The sequence below is a fragment of the Microcebus murinus genome, chromosome 14, assembly GCF_040939455.1.
Source record: "Microcebus murinus isolate Inina chromosome 14, M.murinus_Inina_mat1.0, whole genome shotgun sequence".
Classification (NCBI taxonomy): domain Eukaryota; kingdom Metazoa; phylum Chordata; class Mammalia; order Primates; family Cheirogaleidae; genus Microcebus; species Microcebus murinus.
The window spans coordinates 15,153,254-15,175,214 of record NC_134117.1 but is presented as its reverse complement, the minus strand read 5'-3'; the positions used below and the strand labels follow the sequence as shown (position 1 = coordinate 15,175,214).

The following is a 21,961-nucleotide window of genomic DNA, read 5'->3' as shown; positions in this document are numbered from 1 at the left end:
TAAGGTCTTAACATTGGCCAGGACTAACTTCTCAATGTGGATAAGTTTTATAAAAATCTATGGTTATTTCCCTCGATAATGATTCTTGGTATAGAGGGCTTATACATCTCCTGTTAAATTAACCCTTGGGTGTTTTGATGTTTTTTAATGTCATCATAAATTTTGTTTGCTATTTGTTTGCTGGTATAAACCAATAAATAAAATTATTCCTGCTTATTGACCTTACACCCAAAAAACATTACAACATTCATGCATCATCCTAGTAGTTTCTCTGTAAAATTTTAGGATTTTCTATGCACATAATTTTGTCATCTTCTAATAATTACAGTTTTATTTCTAATCTTCAGGCTTTTTGCTGCTTTTTCCTACTTTGTTGCACAAACTAGGCCCTCTATATGTGCTAAATAGAAGTGTTGATAGTAGATATCTTTGTCTCATTTTTATTCTTAGGGAGAATGTTCTCAGTATTTCACTGTTATATAGGATGTTTGCTATAGATTCTGTTGTAAATAGTCTTTGTAAGATTAAATAAGTTGCCTTCTGATCCTTGTTTGCTGAGTTTTTATCAAGAATGGAAGCTAACAAGCGTAAGAGATGTTGAAATGCTTTATTTCTATATGTGACTTTAAAATTCTCAGCCCTTTCAGATCCCAAAACCTCTTCATATAATAAACTTTAGCCTTCTTTATCATACCTAAAGCGAAATTCATAGATCATATAATCCACCTATACTCATATATTTGTAAATATAAAGAAATAAGCATAATATATAATAAAATAATATATTCATATGTGAATGTTCTGGCATGACTGTACTATCATACAATATATTATGTATCAAATAGCCAAAGTTATTTTTAGGGCAGATGCCAGTCCCATTCAGAATCATTGTTTTAGGGGATAATGGCACAGGTTCACATTTATAGCAGACTTCTTTGATTAGTGATGAATCATTGGTACTATTAGGAAATACCAATCGTCATTAGGATAATTTTAGGGCTTACAGACATAATGACAAAAAAGAGAACAATTCTCTTGTGATATCTAGAGGCAAGTTTACTCATTCAACAAATATTTACTAAGCATTTGCCATGTGCCAGGCACTGTTCTAGATGCTGATAACAGAGCCATGAGTAAAACAGCTGTGTGCTGGCCCCTCAGACCTTATGCTCAGTAGAGGAAAAAGATGGTAAAGCAATAAATAAATATGTAACATATAAGATAGTGATAAATGCTACAATGAAAAATCAGGCAAGGTAAGGGGCGAGAGAATAATGGGGTTTGTGCATGTGCTTATGTGTGTTGTATGAGGTAGGGTGAGCAGGAAAAAAGCTTGTACAGACATCTGAATGAATGCTAGTATCTGGAGACATGCTTTCTAGGAAGAGGAAAGAGGGAGGACGCTTGGTATAGAAGTTGAAAAACAGCATATAACCAGTACCAGGCACCATGTTAGGCACTATATGTACATTGTCTTGCTCATTCTTCCCCCAAATCTTATGAATTGAGTGATGATAATCTTAATTTTATAGATGAGGAAATTGAGGCACACAAATTATAAAGTGAAACAGTTAGAATTGAAAATCCAGACCCAGCTTGTTACAAAGCCAAGGAATTAGATGAAGAAATGCTTTCAGGAGCCCTCTTCTTTGAGTGTTTTATCACAATTACCATAAGAATAATTTAGTTCCATTCAGAGAAATGGGAGAACTGGATAGAAGACTTGAATACATAATCATTTACAGTTCTTGTAGCATTTTAAAAATATTGAACAAATAAAGGCTTTGGAATTTTGTGACTGGAAAACATTCCAAATTAAGTTAAAATGAGTAAGATTATTCATTTTGTGGACTTTCTAGGGCTTTTGTTTGTACTGCCTACTAAAGTTTTTGTTTTCTTTGATTATTTCCTTAGTTGATAATACCATTGACTAGGCAGGGACATAAAACTCAGTCATTTTCAATGGTTAATGCTAAGAAGTTTATAATCTTAGATTTATGGTAGACTTAACACCAATAATCAATTCTAAAATGAGTGCTTTCTTAGGTACCAGATATCATCTGTTAGTAATGCATACATTGTTAATATTCACTGTAAAATTAACAACAGACTTAAGTAGAAGACATTGTGTCACATGTTTTATCCTCACTGATGTCTATTCAAGAGCTGTTCAGTTTGTAAATGTATCTATTCCCCTAATACAACATACTGTAAAATTAAGATCCAGATTCATTAAATAATAATAATGGTTAACATTTGAGAGTTGCTTCCTCCAAGCATTATTCTAAGTGCTTCACATGCTTTGAGCCTTTCATTTGAGTGTCAGTATATCTAAAATAACAGGGAATATTTTATTAGGTTAAGTTTCCTATTCATTCTAGTAGTCTCAGATCATGGCTCTAGACTAACTGAAGGAACATCATAGTATATTGAAAGTTAATTATGGAAAGCTTTTGACCTAGTTTTAAAGTGATTAAGCAGAGACTGAGTCCCCAGAATATATGGATGCCAGTGTGACTTTTAGTACAATTTATGTTTACAAACATATCTGAGTATGAAAAAGTAAATTAAAATAAATTACTTTTTTTAGATTTTTATTGGATAACAATTAAGAACACAGAAAGAGGCAACATGTGAAATGATTCAGGGCGTAGATTTTTCTGTTGGGCTGCCTGAGTTCAGATTCTTGTTCCTGTGTTTACCAGCTCTGTGATCCTGGCAAATTAACCTCTCGATAAGCCTCAGTTTCTTCATCTGTAAACTAGGTCTGCTAATAGTATCTATCTCCAGGGACCTTCAAGAAGGTATGAGTGACAATTTCTATGAAGTGCTTATTAGCACATAGTAGCCACAATTTATTGAGAACCATCATCATCATCGTCATTGTTTTATTGTTAAATTAAAAGATACTAGAAAGTAATATAAGTTAAGGGAAGAAAAATTTCCCTTGGACACAAAATACTTGAAGTTAAAGGAAATACAAATAAGATAGCCTTTTACAAAGATATTTCTTTTAGCATAAGCTATCTCTAACCAAATTATTTTAGTTAAAATATCTCAATTACTTTTTTCCCCCACATATGAAACAAAGACATTTATTGAAGACAAAAGTGTAGAAAGTATAGTACACTCTCAAGATGGTAGACAGCAGATATATTCTCGAGATGGTAAACATCGGACTGCTCTAAAGGGGGCATCAGCCTCAATTTCTTTTAAAAGTAGCCTCAGAATATGTTTTGAATTAAAATAAATGAATATTTTAACAGTGGAATTAATTTGAGAAATAGAGCTTTGTCACATTGTGATAAGTTGTGACATCAGTCTCTTAAAAAATAGAAAGCTAATTATTAATTTTAGCAAGTAGAGCTATATTGTAATATATTGAACTCTTTGACTTTTGTATGTCAGGTATATATTTTTGAAAAACAATTTTTCAATAGCCATTTTATTTCTCAGTCTCAAATCTAGTACTGTGGTGTCAATACACATTTCTTAAACTCTTAAAAGATACAGTTTCTTCATGGAAATTGTTCAAAGAACCTATTTCTAAAGCTTATAACTTAGGTGGTTAGCTCTAGGTATTTGACCAGTGAAGAGTCTCTTTGGAGAATATGTATCAGCCAGTTTCTTCTGTCACATAAAATAAGAAATCAGATGTTTAAAAAACATTGTGCCCAAAGATGCAGAGGTAAATATTGCTATTAAGACTGCTTTGGATTCCTTTGAAATTGTTGCAGGTAAATTACAAATCTAAAGAAATAAACCTGTCACAAAGAAAACAAAATTTTCAAAAACTATTTAAAACATTGCAAATATTTTATTAGATGATTTATAAACATATTGTTATCTTCTCTGAATTTAAAATTTTGAAACCAGTAGAGTGTTTGTATTAACCAGATATGATGTAATAATTACTATTTATTTTTATAAAGGTTCAGAGGTCCAAAGAGATGACATTCTGTGGATTGCCATGGCCGGCACTCATCAGATATGGGCACTCCTATTGGACTCTGGCAAACTACCAAAGAAAAAGTAAGTGGCAGCATCTCTCTTTGAATAGACTGTACTACTTGGAGTTCACAGAATTCTCTTTCCTAAAGTGACCATATCCACACAGCTCCCATTGTACTGGTCAGGATATGCTAGGTTATGCTACCAGGGCAGACAGCTCAAGTTCTCAGTGGTTTAAAACCAGGCTTATGTCTTGCTCACTCACATAGGTTCACTGGGGAGCGCTATTCTGCTGCCCCAGCTGATGAAATAGCCACTGTTTGGAGTTTGCCAGTCATCCTGGCAGAATGAGAGAGAAAGAGGTGGTGAGTCACTCACTGGCTCTTAAAACTTCTACTCAGAAATGACACATATCACTTCTGCTCACAATTCATCAGCCAGAGTAAGTTTTATGACTATACCTAACTTCAAGGTAAGTAAGAGCAATCTTCGTAAACAACCAGAAGGAGAACTGGGAATATTTTTTGCCCCTTATCTTCTAAGACATAGCTCAAATATGTCCAATCATTCATTCAAATAGGTGAGAACCGTACCACATAGCAGGGTGGTTAATAACTAAGGTTTTGTAGTTAGACCTGAGGTGAATCCCGGCTCTGCCACTTACTATCTATGTGAGTTTAGGAAAGCCACTTTAACTTCCTAAGGCTCACTTTCCTTATTTATGTTATGTCATAGGCTTGTGTTGATGTCAGAAGAGCTCAGCATAGTGCCTGGCATATACAGTTAACATAAGTGGCTTTGCTACCACTGTTGGGGATATAAAGATGAAAGGTTAGTGTCTACAAAGTTTCTCATATCTTTTCCATAGAGCCTTTCCTCTTTCCCTGGCAGAACTGACTATACTCTTCCCTACGACCTCACTGTACCCAATATGAAGTTATATCACTGCACTGATAAGTTTGCCTGCCCTCTCTCTTTTTGATTGCACTTATTTTTAGCTATTCCCTCCTGCTAGACTGTCTGTTAAAGGAAGGGGCCATGTACTAGCACAGTATCTGGGACATAGTAAGAGCTCAATAAGGGTTTGCAAAATAAATAAATGATAGAAAGTTAAACCAGAAAGGCTGTCAGATAACCATAGGAAGTGGTCATCTCAGTTACCTTTGTCAGTAGAAAGGAACAGTTATATAGATTATCCAAAATATCAGATTTTCCAAATAGTGTGTATATACATGCATGTTGCTTTGGAACACATTTCTGTTTTATAACATTTAATCATTAACAAATATTTATTAAACATACTATATGCAAGGCACTATGCTAGGCAATAGAGATGCAAATGATATACTCACTATGTTAAGGATAAAATGAAAAGATGTGGTTGCTGTCCTCAGTGGACTTACAGAGGAAAAATCAGATCAGCAAGCAGTTTAAAAGTAGTGTGTGTAAAAGAAATCACTGCAATAGTGCCTTAAATTAAAATTGTTCCTTATATAAGTAAGAGAAACATCCAATGTCACTAACGTTTGAGGTGTCAAGGAAGGCTTCCTGGAAGAGGCTGCTAACCTGAGCCCTGAGAGAGGAATGGGAATTAAACAGGGAGAGTGGGAGGTTTTCTAGGCAAGAGTTGACACCAGTGATGTCAGTTGAAGCCAGATCATGCAGTACCTTGTGAGTTCTTTTAAGAGATTTGGACATTCTACAAGCCTTTTAGAAAGTTTTAAGCTGGGACATGACATGATTAGATTTGTGTTTTTGAAAGAATGCTGGCAGCACTCTAGTGGGACAAGACTGGAGACAGTTACCATTGAGGAGGCTATTGCTATCATCCAGGCAAGAGATAATAATAACCTCAATAGTGAGGTTACCAGTAAGATTTTGGTGAGGCATAATTATAAATAGCAAACAGAAGTAACAGAGGTTGCCAGAATATGCTGTTCTGGGTGATGCTAATTTGAACATAGATGGTCAAGAGCTCCCTAGATTTCCTAACAAGTAGAATTGTCACTGTCATTCATAATATGAAAATGGTCCCTCAGATAACATTGACCTGCCTCTTAATTTTAAGGATATATTAGCTTTATTTATTACTGATCTTCAGGTGGTAATGACCCCAGATGTTTTAAAAGTCACTGTTTCTCTTCATTCTTTAAGGGAACTCCTTTTATAAAGTGCTCCTTATAGTAATTACCTTTCAGTTTATTTGTGTTGGATATTAGTTAGTACATGTATTTTTCTAGCTAGCTTATTTCTAGAAATTCCTTGAAAAGTGGCCATATTTTATACATGCTGTATCCCTTTGCCTCTGTCCCCTGCTTCCTGCCTAACTTAGCGTGAGGGACATATCAACCAATAAGTGATGTTCCTGTTAGACTTTTGCATGTTGTACCATATTTGGAAATGATATACATGTAGTCTTTCATTTTGCATCCTAAGTCAGCTTCTTCCCTTCCCTCCACATAGCACAGTACCCTGTCCTCCTTATAATCCCTCTAGCATAAACTTAGAAACCAAGGTATAAAACTTTTCACATTATAAAAAGAATCATTGCAATAGTCCTTTAAATAGAAATTTCTCTACCATATATAAGAAATTGATTTGTACAATTGATTAGTTAAAGCAGTATAATCATCCAATATCATTTTCTTAAAATGGTGATGCCTGACCTGGCTGTCTTTCAGAAACTATTCTTTAGTTCCTTTTGCTAGTCACAGAACATTTTTAATGAATATTTAAGTGTTAAACTCTCAAAAGCTACATGATCTTTTTAGTTCACTTTTAGAACCTAACATTATTAATATATCGAAGCCAAGAAGAAGTCAAGCAGGTGGGAAAATAACTATGTCATCAATAATCTGATTTACCTTATAATTCTAACCTTGTCAGGGATTTCCTGTCTGTCCTTTGAGAGTAGTTTTGGTTTTGTGCGTGTCAAAGAAAAGTAGAAAGGTCCCCCACACAGTGGCTAAATAAGTTAATGATTGGAAAAATGACAGTGAAAGCTGACTTGCATAATTTAATTAGGCCATAATCACTAGTTTTGTTTGTTTGTTTTTTTCCCAATGTTTATCACTTTTGATTTGATCATTTACATTGATTTATTTAATAACTGAATTGGCAATATACCACATGTTGACTCTACCTATGAACTTGTCTTTTTCAGTGAGTTAAAAAAAGGAACTTGCCTTCGGTTTGCTGGAAGTGGAAATGAAGAAAATCGAAACAATGCATATCCTCACAAGGCGGGTTTTGCCCAACCTTCAGGCCTTTCTCTGGCCTCTGAAGATCCCTGGAGCTGCCTATTTGTAGCAGATAGTGAGAGCAGTACGGTGAGAACCGTCTCGCTGAAAGATGGAGCAGTGAAGCACCTTGTAGGGGGAGAAAGAGATCCCATGGTAAGGACAGTCACTCTTGTACGGTGTACTCAAGCACTGACCAAGCTGGCAATTTCCTGAATTGTTTAAAGTTAATAAGATTTGTGAGAGATCATTCTTGGCCTATCCAGGAGTTAAAATGGAAGTCAAATCAAAGTAAATGTGAATATTAAAGAAACAAAAGTAACAAGCCATCTAAGAAAAGTAAATTGACACTACTTGATTGCATATAAATGTTGAGGCTTCAGGGAGAAAGGGAGAATGAAATATTGATTATTAGAGAGAAGAGAAAAGTATAAATTAGTTATTGGACAGTGGGGTGGAAAGAACATCCGACCAGCAGACCTAGCCCCTTCCTGACCCAATGTGTGACTGTTGCAAGTAAAACTATGAAGCACCACAAACTACCATGTTTTCCCGAAAATAAGACAGGGTCTTATATTTATTTTTCCTTAAGAAGACACCCTAACACTTATTTTCAGAGGATATGTTTTTTTTTTTTTTAAGTGCAGTGCAACAATCTACATTTATTCAAATATAGTTAAGTCGTCTTCTTCTGGAACATCATCATAACTCTCCGAACCCCAAATTCCATCCTGAATTTCTTGCAACTCTATTTCCTTTAGAACCATTGGCCCCAATCTCTCATGTTGAGCAATAGAGCGCTCATGGGGCAGATGAGAAGGGCTGCTCATCTTCTTTACTGCTCCATGACAAAATGCATGGGTTGTGCAGATATGCTGCATAGCCACACCCATCACTAGGTCTTATTTTCGGGGTAGGGCTTGCATTGCGCAAATTCTTAGAAATTCTGGTAGGGCTTATTTTATGGGTAGGTCTTATTGTTGGGGAAACATGGTAATACACTTCAAAATTCTATCATTGTTTTTTTTAATCTGAGTTAAGTACCCAGCCCTATTTTTGTGAAGGCCAGGCTTTTTCCCCTTTTAACTTAAATAGCATTTACGACTGTCTTATTTTCAGTTTATATTCTAACAAAGTACTGTAAAAATTATAATAACTGCTGTTTCTTTCTTTTTAAAAAAAATAAAAGAATTTATTTGCTTTTGGTGATGTTGATGGAGTAGGAATCAATGCAAAGCTTCAGCACCCCCTTGGAGTAACATGGGACAAGAAAAGGAACTTACTTTACGTGGCAGACTCCTACAATCACAAGGTGAGTCTTGACAGAATTATAATACATAATACCTTGCTTTTCGTATGTGGTATTTAAAATGCTGAAGGATCTGTGAGCCTCCTACAACTGCCACTCTAAAATATAGAGAGGAGTAACAGTCCATGACAACTATATGGCAGCTTGTTGTGTTCTTTTCTTGGCTTTCTTTGCTAAGAGGTTATGATGACACCCTGAACTAGGGAAAGCACCAAACCAATTCCACTGTCAGTGGCCAAAAGTTGGGAATTGCAACCTATCAAAGCTTCTTAGTAACATATTTAGTAAATAAGAAGGCAAGTAGCAAGGAAACTGATGTCAACTAACAAATGAACATTTGGGGGCTGTTGGATAGTTGCAGTGCCTGTTAGCAAATAATTTTGTTTTCAGCAGCATTTCCATTTTTGTCAATTTAACTGTTTTGATTTTATTGCATTTCTCTTTTTTATAAGAATCAGTGAATAATAAATATTAATACAATACTTTGTGACTAGCGACCATAAATGTAATATAGTTGAGATGTAACTAGCAATCATTATCTTTAAGAAAGGTAGCAAATCCTCAGGCAACACTTAGCTGCTCATGAGGAGAAAGTTCAGTTGTGAAAGTGTGTCCCAATGTGAAGAAATGCAATACAATTTAAATTTTTTTTAATTCCAGAAATAATTTTTGAAAGATTGCTTCTAGAAGACAGGATATAACTAGGGATTTTACATAGTTTTTAGCTCTTAAAATAGAGTCTCTCGTTAAGACTAATTTGAATGTTTGGCTTTTCAAGAAAATATGGAAATATCTGTTCTTTTTGTGAGATTTTTATTGTGAATACTAATGGCAATCAGAAATTCTCTAATTTGCTTAATACTACACCTTTCCATGGTACAAACATGAGATCTTCAGATATATAAATTTTTGTTCTTTTTTAGGTTAAAGTTGTGGATCCAAAAACAAAAAACTGTACAACATTAGCAGGAACTGGAGACACAAATGATGTTATCAGTTCCAGTTTTACCGAGTCAACTTTTAATGAACCAGGAGGCTTATGTATTGGAGAGAATGGTCAGTTGTTATATGTAGCAGACACCAATAATCATCAAATTAAAGTGATGGATTTAGAAACAAAAATGACTTCTGTGGTAAGTAATTTTACAGTATAAGTTAAAGGGTATGATTTTAAGGATGATATATAGATCCTTACAGCACTGACAGAGGCATTTTTGGTTAGGCCATCTCCAGTAGAGTAGAGTGGATGCCTCTGTTATGGTTTTGGTATCCAGATTAGCAGGACTGCTTTAAGGATATCTTGTTATTCTTAAAATAAAAGTTCCATCTGTACTGAGAGTTTGAGAAAGATAATGGAAGTTGGAGAGAATTTGATGAACCTTGAAGAAGAAAAAGGAGAGAGTAGTCAGATCTGGTTTTAAGTGTGTGGGCATACTGACACATACTACATACATATACCATGTATGTAGTACATTTAGCTTTTTGTTTCTGTTTTTTTCAGTGATCCTTAGATTAACTTGTAGTTTTGTTTCCCATGGTGAGTCCATTATCAAATCTTCCAAAGGAAGCATTAGAAGCCACATTTCTCAAGACATTGAAAACAAATTGGAAGAAACTTACATAAGTTATAATTAATTTTTAAAGCCATAGATATGATCTTTTATAGAATTTTCAAGGAGAAATGTCTGTTACAGGCTACTTCTTGATGTATTACATTTATCAGATAAAAATGCAAGACTTTTTTTCCTAGAAGTCTATTAATTTGCAAAGTATATGTTTTAAAATAAAAAACACAGATTTCTATCATAACGTGTCATTTCTCTTTACATAGATCTCTGACATAAGATGAATAACATCTTCTCATAGTTGACAATGAAAGTTGTAAGAGAATGTATATCTACTACATTTAAATTGATAAAGTTTTGCTTTAATTTTCTGCCATCTATAACCATTGGACAATTAATTTAATTCTGTCTCATTCATAAGTCTTGCTAATTTTTTTTGGCAAGATGAACTATGTTTCTGCACCTATAAAATAATCTTTAGGGCATCTAAGTAAACACATTCTAATTCAGACTAGAATGACAATTAGTTTCATTGATATAGAACTTAATTTTTCTACTTAATTTTAAAAATAAGCTTTCTCACTCTATAATTTCTATAAAGTACTTGTGTTTTAATAATAGTTTTTGCTATTTCCTAGCTTCCCATCTTCACATCTGAAAATGCTATGGTAGATGGCCCATTCCCAGCAGAAAAACAGAGGACATTACCAAAACTGCCTAAATCCGCTCCAAGCATTGGGCTTTCCCCCATGACTGCGAGTCCTGGCCAGACTCTACAGTTCAAACTGAGATTAGAACTCCCGTCAGGAGCAAAACTAACTGAAGGAGCACCCAGTTGCTGGTTTCTATCAGCTGATGGTATGAGAATAATCTGCGGATACAAATATTTCATAAATTCTCAATGTTCAATCTAGTAATTTTTTTTTCATTTGTTATATTTGTACTCTAATTGGGCAAGATTTGCAAGATTATGTGAAACAATGAATCTAGATCTGACTCCACTTTAGGAGTTTTCCTTAGTCTTCAGGATTCTTACCCCCCTTTTATTAAAGAACAGTACAACTCATCAGAAGTTACATGTCAGTTGTCAGCACTATTTCTTAGAATATAGTTTTTCTTATACCTCTTCCCTTTATTCTAACCTTGTTCTACATTCTGTTTATGTTCCCAAAAAGAACCTCTTGGAGTTAAAAAGTCTGAAACAGAGAAATAAAGTGGAGCCTTCTTATTTAATCTTTTTCTATACCTCTTCCTTTCAGTCCCCTGTATAGATTTTTCCCTTTCTTCTGTGTGTGTGGAATCCTAGGGTGAACTAGCTCCTTATTTCATTAATTGGTGATAAGGAATAGTATACTGCTTGCCTTGTAGTAGTGTTTTCCATCATCTCTAACATAATGGACAATAATGTTAGAGTGAGATATTAGTGGTCCAGAATGTCTAAATTATGATCTCTTGTCTCTAACGATCTTCCTCTGTCCTAGTCTCCCACGCTCTTTCACACTTTCTCACTCAAGTTTCCGTTTCCTCTCCAATTCCTCCTCCCTCATACCCTCTCACACACTTTTCTTTTGTGCATTACCCAAATCCTAGCTTCATGCCTTTTTACCTTCATATGTTCTCAGGGCAGCAGCTACTGGCCTGCAACTATTAACTCGGGGTCCAAACCAATAGGACAAAGAGATCTTGATATACTAGCTGGGAAGAACTGCAGTTAGAGTTTGGGAGGCTGGTTCTGGGGTAATTGAGCCTGTGGCGAAGCAGCCATCCTTTCCCTCCCCACAAGGGAAAGCGCTGACCATGTAGTACTACGATGTTTGGAGCTTTGTTGACAGAAGAGTACTCAAACCCCGGCCACTCCACAGCCTTCTGTAGTAGGTTCAGAGCAAGTCCTAGACTGCCAGTTTAACTGTTTTGTGTCCATAAAGTCTGAAAGATTGCATCAATTGGAAATCACTAATTTAATTTCTCTGTGTAATTAAATAGCAATGTATTGGTTTTTAAACTGAGATGTTGTCAAATTAATGTGCTTATTTTAAACTCTGCATTGTCACACACGAATTAATTAATATTGATATATTATTGGTGTATAAAATAAAGGTAGTATTAAAGGAAAGTAAAGTAGATTGTAGGGAAAATACTCAGCCATTTTATCACTTGTGTTAGATATTAGCTTTATTTTTATTATATGGGCCAAACAAGCTTTTAGGCAAGAATCCTAATAATTTAGGGTTTTTGAAAATTATTTTATAGAGTACATTTGTACACTTATGGTTAAAGGACATTTTCTCTTCTTGGCTGGCTATTTAGAAACAGAAACATTTATTTTTAACTGAATTTTGGTCTGTATCTTAAAGTAGTTAGAATATGTGAAAGTTTTAAGCCAAAAAAAGGCAGCATAAAAGCACCAACATACATTATAACTTCACAGATCGTATGTGTGATGTATATGAAAAATATCTAAAGAAACATTTTCTGTTTTATTTCCAGATTTGGACATATTTTAAAATAGCACCGTTTATTACTTTTCTTGTTTGACTTAAAATAGAAGTTCTCTACTAATCTCTTTAGCAAAATCAAGCATTAAATAAAAGATGCTCCTGTCCAGGAATAAAGCAAAGAAAGCCAAAAAATTTTAAAGAGAATTTTAAAAGAATTGTTTAAATACTTCTATATAAAAATCTCTGCACTTAACTCTTCAGATTTTTACCTTTCACCTTCTCGTTACTTTTATTTAACATATTTTTTTCAAATTTGATTTTGCAATCAACAGAATATTAGAAGCAATAAGCTAAAGGAGACATCGAGAGGACTGATGGAGGCAGATACCCTGAGTCTGGTGACTCATCCTGAGAACAGAGGAAAGAGACAGCAAAGCTAAAGAGTAGACGTGGCATTTTTTCACCACTCAGTAGATGGCCCAGGTTTTGTACAGATGCCTCGAATCACTGATGAGTCGTTGGATTATGTTTAGTGTACTCTGTCGAAGACACATTCCCCAAATGCTGGCTCTTGGTATCTGCCACCCTCTTAGGCTGAATGTCTGTGGAAGTCTGTGCTCCCTCAGTATGACATGTATGCTCCTTCTGAGAGAAGGCTAGAGATAAATGAAGACATTTAAAGAAAATGTTAATATTAGACTTAAAACTTTTAAGACTTAAAACTTTTAAAATTTTAATTTTAAAGACTTAAAATATTTAAATATTAAAATATTTAAGACTTAAAATATTTAAATATTAAAGACTAATATTAGACTTAAAACTTTTAAAATTTTTGTTATATAGATAATCTGTGTATTTAAGTCTAGGAAGAATTTTATGTATTAAAATGAGGTATATAAAATCTCTTAAGTATTTATATTGTTTGAGCCCATGAAGAATTTATATGCAGTGGTACCTGTTTCTAAAGAAATCCATGGATTTTTTTATTACTATTTTTGGATATTCAGTAATCTATTATTTTAATTAGAAAGTCACTAAGAGTTGCATATACATTTGTATTCCCTAAAGCTTATTTTGTAAGTTTTTATGTTATATACCTGAAGACTTTTATCTATTTGGTAAAAATGATCTATTTTCTTAAGTGTCCTGTTTATTTCCAAACTTAAAGGATTTCATTTTTAACTTTAGAGATTAAGGCTCTATAGCCATATTTGTAGTATTCAGCTTGATTTCAATAGAAATAAATTTATAACTTATTTTACAGTGTCCAAACAAAATAATTATAATAATTGGTAAAATGATCATCAGAGTGGGAACTTCTCATGGGTGGTCATTATATCTTATTAATATTGTATTTCTGTCCTTCCCATGGAAGGCAATGCCTAGCCCTTAGAGGCTTTTGATAAATATATCTTGATTGAATTAATAAAGTTTTCATAAGGTTTTTCTGATTTCCTCCTTGTCTTCTTACAAAGTCTTAATAATTTACTTTTTTATTTTCTAGGCAATGAATGGCTTCTTCAAGGCCAGATACCATCTGGAGACATAGAGAACATTTCCAATCAGCCGACAATTTTACTGCAGATTCCTGGTGATTGCCTGTCACTTGAAGCCGTTGTCTCTGTCAGCGTGTTTCTTTATTACTGTAGCGCAGATAGCAGTGCTTGCATGATGAAGGCAATTTTGTTCAGTCAGCCTTTGCAGATAACTGATACAGAGCAAGGTCACATGGCTCCAGTAGAGCTCAGGTATGTGTTTTAGCAAGCCAGCTAGCAACCCGTTGCCACAGCCCCCACTTCTCATCCTCACCATTACTGTAACTTATGAAAGAAAATTCTGTTTCTGCCTCTGGATGCCAAGACACCCATTGCGCAGTTCTAGCAACTGATGTTAAAATAAAGCTATGCTCCTTACTTTTTTATTGTGAACAAATTCCTTTGTTCTGGCTGCATACTAGCTAAGTCATTGATCATCATTTGGACCATGACATTGTAGTCTGTGCTGCAGTTTGGCACAAGACTAAAGTCCACACTATAGGAGAGAATATTATCCTAAGATAATTTGCAGTGAATACTAATAATAGTACCAGATATTTCAACTAACTTTTTCTATCTTTATTAATAGCACACATGAATGTGTAAATTTCACAGTAACTTTAGACAGAACTTAAGTTTCAGTCCATGGTTGTGTAAGGACACCTGCTGTTCAAGGCATAAGGTCTGTTGTAAGCCAAAAAAAGTTTTTTCATCACAGTGTAAGCTTAAAGCATACACGTATGGTAAATATGATCTTTATTCTTTTCTGTGATTGTCTCAGTTGAGATATTTTTAAGAGAATTTTGATTGATTTTTATCATAAATTATTTTAACATATCATTATTAATGCCTTATAACTTTATATAGATAAAGTTGCACATAGACCCATTCCTTTAACTTTGTTTTTGAATGAACACATTCTTACCAAATAATTAATGAGTCTTCAGAAATATTATGACTTTTAAGGAAAAAGGAAGTTAGGGATACATTACTGTCTGTGACAAAGAATTTATTGTGACAGCTGAATCTGATGTAAATGGCTATATATGTTGTTTGGGAAATTTACATTTCACTTATAAGCATTGAATGCAGATTTATTGGGTTTCGTTGTACATTTTTTTGGTTCCCATATTCAGAATTTAAATTATCATTTATTGTGATGTTTTTAAAAATCATTTTGAGACTTCAAAGTCAAATTTTCAATGTGATGTACTGTCATGCTATTAATAGGTATAATATATCCTAATATACCACTCTCTAAAATATTAAGGCTAAAACAGTGATTTAATGATACTGTTTTTGATTTTTTTAAACCCCAAGAGAAATAGCCACTGAAGATAATTGAAAGATTTTTTTATTATCAAAATTTATCTTTATAACTATTTAAAAGCCTATTGTTTTATTCCTAAAACTGATTCAACATATTTGTGATTTAATCAGCTTACAAGATTTTTAAGAAAGTAGATGAACCATGTTTATTTATTTAATAAATATTTATAGACAATATGGCATAATGTGCTTCCCTCCACCTCAAAATCAGTGCTAAATTTAAAGTCTCTTCCCATTTCTTTATAGTTTTTTGAAATACAGTTTTGAAACATAGTTTGTTTTATTTATAAGGTTAGCTAAATCTCTGAAATAAGAGATTATATAAATCATCACTTTGATTTAGGTAGTAACCTACTAAAGCTATTTTTTAAGAGAAGTATAAATGTAAAATGAAAAGGAATCCTGTTTAAAATTATATGTAATTACCTCATAGCCTTTTCTCTTCATAGTTAGACAAATAATGTTCTGTAAGAAAAGGATGTATAACGTTTATATACTCTTTTATAGAGAATAGGCCTTAGTTATTTTTTTATCTCACTTATTATATTTCTCATTTCTAGTTGGACAGGATGAGAATATTTTGGCTCAAAAATTTCCTGTTTAAGGACATAAATGATTTGTTTCACTCTCCAAAAAAAGTATATATAGTTTTAAGTTGCTAATTTAGAAATACCTGATAATTTGATTTTCATTATAATACACAAACACACACACACAGTATGTATGATATATTTTCATGTAAATTGAAAATCCAAAAATACTTTTTAGAATCTATTAATTCTCCTTTGTTTACACAGTTTTAGTTTACTCTCAAGATTATACTTTTCTTGACTTTCAAAGTATAGTTGTTTTGAACATTCTTACCCACTCTTAGTCTACATTGTTTTTTACATTAAAAATATTATTTTTCATGGATTAGTATGATTTTGAATGAATCACACTAAAGCAATGTAAATAGGTTCCTGGAATTTATGACTAGCTTAAAGCTCTTACATGAGAGGAAGCACTAGAAAGTTTATTTTAAAAACTTCTTGATCCATATCTGCTTTCTGTTTTCTATGAGGATTTCTGTATATTTTTAAATTTTCCTTTTTTGTCACGTAAATTATTATGTCCAGTGATAGTTTAAAAAGTGATATTTTAGTGTAAGTCACCTTAATGTCACCAGTAATGTGGCATTATACACACTTTGACATAATACCTGGAATCTTTGCCTTAAATTATTCTGCCTATTTGTCACTTTTTTTTCTTTCCCTTTTTGTGGTATCATTTCACAAATGGTAGAATTTTTTTTTTCTGAATTCATACTCAGGACTGATACGATTCCTATAAAGAATTTTGCTTATTTTGAATATTCTATCTCAAGCAAATATTTAACCTATTCATAAGGCAAAACATTGCAGTTTAATCACTCATAAGTCTAACTTTGGCAGAGAAAATTTTCTCCTTTAACTATTATAATAATATATGATTTTTATTAATATTATAGTACTATCAAGTCTTCAGAAAGCGATAAACCAAAAAAAGTTTAGTATGTGTGCAAGAGTATCTGTGTGTAGTGTATATGTGTATACATGTATGTATATATACATACAAAGATACAAAGATCAATTCAAGAATTACTTGTCTTTTATGGCCAATATACTTTGGAGCTAATACCACTGAGTTAAGTTATTCTTTGTTTATTGTTCTATAGTTGGAAAATTTGGGAAGATACTCAAAATACGTATCTCTATAATATAATAATTTTCTAACTTCTGAAAATTTACTGCAATTTATCTCTGCGAATTGGAAAGACTTGAATCCAGTCATTATATTTGGCATGTTTAAGAGCAATCATCAAAACCTAAGTAAATTCTGCAGTTCATAATTGCATAGAAATATATGCAGAGGGAATTTCAGTAATGGTTCTCTTGAATGATGGAATTATGGATATTTTTATTGTAATTTTACTTTTCTGCATTTATTTTCAGTGAGCAACTTGTTATTTTTAAAATCAGAGAAAACTAAAATTTTTTAAACATTTAAAGTTAACTGAATTGTAAGCACTTACATAATAACTTTTTTAAAGTCACTTTTATTACCAAAGATCGGAACATAGTTTGGAGTTCCTTAGATCTACCAGTTCTCTTTACTGAAGTATATGATTTCATGAAGATAGAAATTATTATGGCTTTTTTGTTCTGGTGTTTTTATTGTGTAACACAATGTAGTGGTTAACAGTATGAACTTTGTGGTAACTTAGATCTAATTCTATAAAATGGGGCTAATATACTTGTTTCATGGGATTTCTATAAGTATTTAATGATATATTGTTCATAAAGCATTTAGTAATTAATGAAACTGGTAATCATTGGCTTAGTTAATATAAAGGTAATTTATGCCCCTAGACACACATGACCTGACATTTTCTTTGCAACTGCAATTTCTAAAGGAAAATATTTTTCCTAACAACTATTTGTTAATATTCTCTGTAGAGTTGGGGTTAAAGAAGCATATTGCTATTTTATAAATAATATTTATTAATAAAGAAGCATATCTATAGTTTTATTAAAATTTTTAAAAAGACCCTTTGGAACTGGAGGTAATAAACTTGCTTTGAAAGGATCCAGACATACTCATCCTGAACCACATTCCTACATGTGTCCAACAACTTGCACCAGAATACTTATGTCTTAACCAAAAAGTTTCACTCTGGTGGTGCTTTACAAAATCTTCAAAGTGCTTTCATGTATATTGCCTCACTTGAGCTTCAAAATAACTTTATAAATGAGACACGTAGATGTTGTGTCCATTTTGCAGAAGAGACAGCTTTGGAATATTGGTGACATCAGAAAGGTCCCAGAATAATGCCCAGGGCTTAAAGAGGCACCTGGTGCCAGTAGGGGCTCAATTCTGTCAAATGATTTAAGAGCGAATAGTGGATCTTTAATGCAGGCACAGGTCTCCTAACTCCATGATGTAGAGGGAAAACAAACTACTAAATTAAGAGTACTTATTTAATTTAAGCTTTCAAATCAAGTAATAAGAATCATAGTAAATTTTTTGAGTTCTTACTATTTCCTAGCACTTTTCTAAATGCTTTACATGTATTAATTCATTTAATCTTCACAATAACCTTATGAAAAAGATACTATTTTTCCTTATTTGACTGATAAGGAAACTGAGACACAGGTTAAGCAGTTACAGCAGCATATCAAGAGCACACCTGTAGGAAGTGGCACAGCCTGCATGGGAGTCTGCTCAAATCCCTGCTGTATTGCCTCTCAAAGTAGTTTTTTTTTTTTAAAGCATAAATATTTCATAACTTTATATAGCAACTTGATCCATAGAACCCCAAAGTCCTGGCAATGATTGTTTCTGAAATTTAAATAAATCCATTTAATTAGATGACTTTAATTGTTGTTTCTCAAACGATTTTATGTACCACTCTTTCTTAATTTCAGATATTATCCAGAGTTTTTCTTGGCAGGTGGATATATTAAAGAAAAAGCTTTCCAGTGTTAGTTCCGACAGTGCTGTTTCAATTGGTCTTCAAAAGGTAATTAGGACCTTGTCATAAAGAATCATGGATTCCTAGCACAGGACTGTCTTTGACCCTAAGAATCTTACTCATATTTAAGAAAATTTTGTTTTATTAGCCAAAGGGAGCTCTAGAAATATAGTCTTCTGCTTTCTTTTTTCATAAATAACAATGATATGTAGACCTCTCCTAAATAATTCAAATATATGCAATTCTATTAAAGTTTTCACCAAGTTCAACCTATTATTCTAGCATTAGGTACTATTAAAAGGAATGAAGCAAAGTGCTACATACCAATTATTGTGATTCATGATCATCCACATACAGAATGCAAACATCTTTTCATTGTTAAATAGTTGGTTAATTAAGTAATATGGTGCAGTTGATTTTGTTATAAAATCCCATTCCTGAAGTCCATAAGAAAATGGATAGCAACTTAAGAAAGTGATAATAGTGTCATACTTTAAAAGTAGAATTCACTGTTAATCACCAAGATTGCCTTTTCCTCCACCTGTGGCACATAGCTTATTTAAATGAAGAATTACTGCTAGCCATAAGTTACTATTTTGTCTTGAATAGTTAAAAGTTTGCTTTTCTCTCACTTCTTAACAATAGGGTAATATAAAGAATTGTATTAAAAATTAAAGGCTCAACTAATCTGCCTGTATATGTATTCCATAACTAACAAACCTTGGCCCTTCCACATATTAGACCTGCAGGTTGGACTGGCTGTCTCTGGCTTTCAGATGGCTGATCTGATCCCAGAGAGCCTGGGTAGAATGGGACAGGAGGCAGCCCCACACAGCTCTTCTGATTATACCCATTCCATTGTAGCTCTTCTTAGTGTGCTGGTTTAGTTTAATATTTTCAAAGGTTAGAGTTGGAAAATGAAAACCTTAGATACTTGTTGTGGAATGTTTGCCTAGTTATAGTTATTCATTGTTTGGTGTGTCCTTCTTCTTCACTGGCATGTCGCTCTCAAGTGTACCAAAGGACATTTTTTCTGTTGAAAACAGTAGGACCGAAAGGAAAGTATCACAAGTGTTTCCAAATATACTTCCCTACCTATACCAGCAACCGTATACTAAAAAGCACTAAGCAAGTACAAATGAGCACTAAACAACCTTATACCAAAAAGCATTCTTGTGACTGTCAGGGTATGGTGTGAATTCCTTTCTCTTTAAGCAGCAACTTAGAGGCCTGGTGGTTTTAAGTAACACAGCGTTAAGCAAAATTGTCAGATATTTTTAATATTGGAAGCTTAAAACTATAATATGGACAAACATCATTTACTACCTTTTGTTATTTTAATATACTTGGTTACATATTTCTATTTGAAATGTGAAAGGATACCTCATAATCTGATGCTGAGAAATAGAGAAAAAAATCAGCTCTCATATTTAAATATTCCCAATTTAAGTAGGAATAATTATCTAGTGTGTGCTAAGCTCATGGGAAATACATGTTGAAGTAAATGTGAGAAAACATTAGTTGATAGATTATGCTAATGAAAGGTAAAAATAGACATGTTCCTATCTGAAAATTTAGGACTCTGTCATGCAACTATCTTTTCTTTTTAGAATTTATAGTCATTATTCTTAGTCCCACCAGAAACATTCATTCTTTGAACAAGTGCAGGTATACCTGGTGTGTTTATTACACTTTTCAAAACGCTAGCAGGTTTTTCTCTATAGAGTTGAAATGTATTGTTCATGCATGCCTGTGATATTCATCATCAGTATATACCTATAAAAGATAAATTACCACTTCCTCTCTACACCTTAGGGTTCCCTCTCAATAAAAGCAATAGTAGTTTCTATAGAAGTTTCACTGAGGAACTGTGGTTACACAAATAACAGACACAGAAAAATTTTATTATGGTGGGTTTTTTTCCCTAGAATTCCTAAAATTTCAAAGGAAGAGAACAATACCCTATGTGAATTCAAATTAATTTCTCTCTACTTTGAGGCATACCTTTCTAACTATATTTATGTAGGTTAATATTTTTTAAAAATTTGAATTCTCACTTTTAAGGTGCACAGAGAGCAGTTTAGAAATGTTGTAATTGCTGTCATTGCTTCACATGTGGATTATGAACAAATCAAAGTTAGCTGTGTGATTGATATCTATATATATTTATCACTGTTTCAAATTGTAACATTTCATAAACATGTCAAATTTTAGACGCACTCTTTCCTGTCTTGTGTGTGGATAAAGTTTGTGGTTTTATTTCTGAGATTAGCGTTAGTCTGATGTGCTGATTTCATGTCTGTCATTCCAAAGATTTGATGATATTTATTTTTTTCTCCAATGATTAAAAATACAGTGAAAATCCAATTTACAAGTTCATGTATTAGTATTTCTAGACATGGTCTAGTTGTAAAAGAATTTACTTGGTGTGCATTTTTTAAGTGTTTCATGTAGACAGATTAATATATTTTTATACAACACTGTATTTCTACACTTGTTTCAAGACTGTATTCTTCAGTGACTTTTTCAAGTGCATATGTTAACAGAAGACTGTTTGGAATAAGAGTGCAATGGCCTTTATAACTCTAAAGAGTGTAATACAAGTGATCATAGAAAGCGAGAATGGATTTATACTTGTATGTGGAAACCTAATGCCTCTTTTCTAAAGCTTTGTACATTTTTTTCATGAAATAGATTAAATATTTTCTCTCTAACACCATGTTTCTGTTTTTAATATGCTTTCTAAGTATATCATGAGATAATTTTAATACCTGGAAACCTATATACTATGATCTATTTGAGATTTTGGGGAAACGGGGAGCATAGTATTTAGTTTTAAAAAATTCTGCAAGCAGATACTTCAAAATCAAATCATATAACATTGCTATATAGGTTTTTAGAAAATATATTGGGAAAGGGTAATATATTCAGTAAATGATATTGGGAACATTTAGAAAGAACAACAACCAACAGCAAAAATTAGATTTCTACCTGACACTATACATACAGAATTTGAAAGGAAATAATGACTTACCATAAAAATAAAATTATAAAAATGCCAGAAGAAGATAAAGGAAAATAGTAGTTTTGGGAGTAAGGATG

At 32.9% G+C, this 21,961-nt stretch overlaps 1 protein-coding gene across 1 annotated transcript in view; it reads left to right on the top strand.

The window, feature by feature from the left end:
- The window catches only part of NHLRC2 (NHL repeat containing 2), a 58,505-nt gene extending 36,932 nt beyond the window's left edge, over positions 1 to 21,573 (top strand). Inside the window, exons 6-11 of the mRNA XM_012772368.2 lie at positions 3,933 to 4,032; positions 7,115 to 7,346; positions 8,380 to 8,502; positions 9,423 to 9,632; positions 10,703 to 10,922; positions 14,007 to 21,573. Coding sequence (XP_012627822.1) covers positions 3,933 to 4,032; positions 7,115 to 7,346; positions 8,380 to 8,502; positions 9,423 to 9,632; positions 10,703 to 10,922; positions 14,007 to 14,263 — 1,142 coding nt within the window. The 3' untranslated portion in view covers positions 14,264 to 21,573. The remainder of the gene's footprint in view (positions 1 to 3,932; positions 4,033 to 7,114; positions 7,347 to 8,379; positions 8,503 to 9,422; positions 9,633 to 10,702; positions 10,923 to 14,006) is intronic.
- Positions 21,574 to 21,961: the final 388 nt, after the last annotated feature.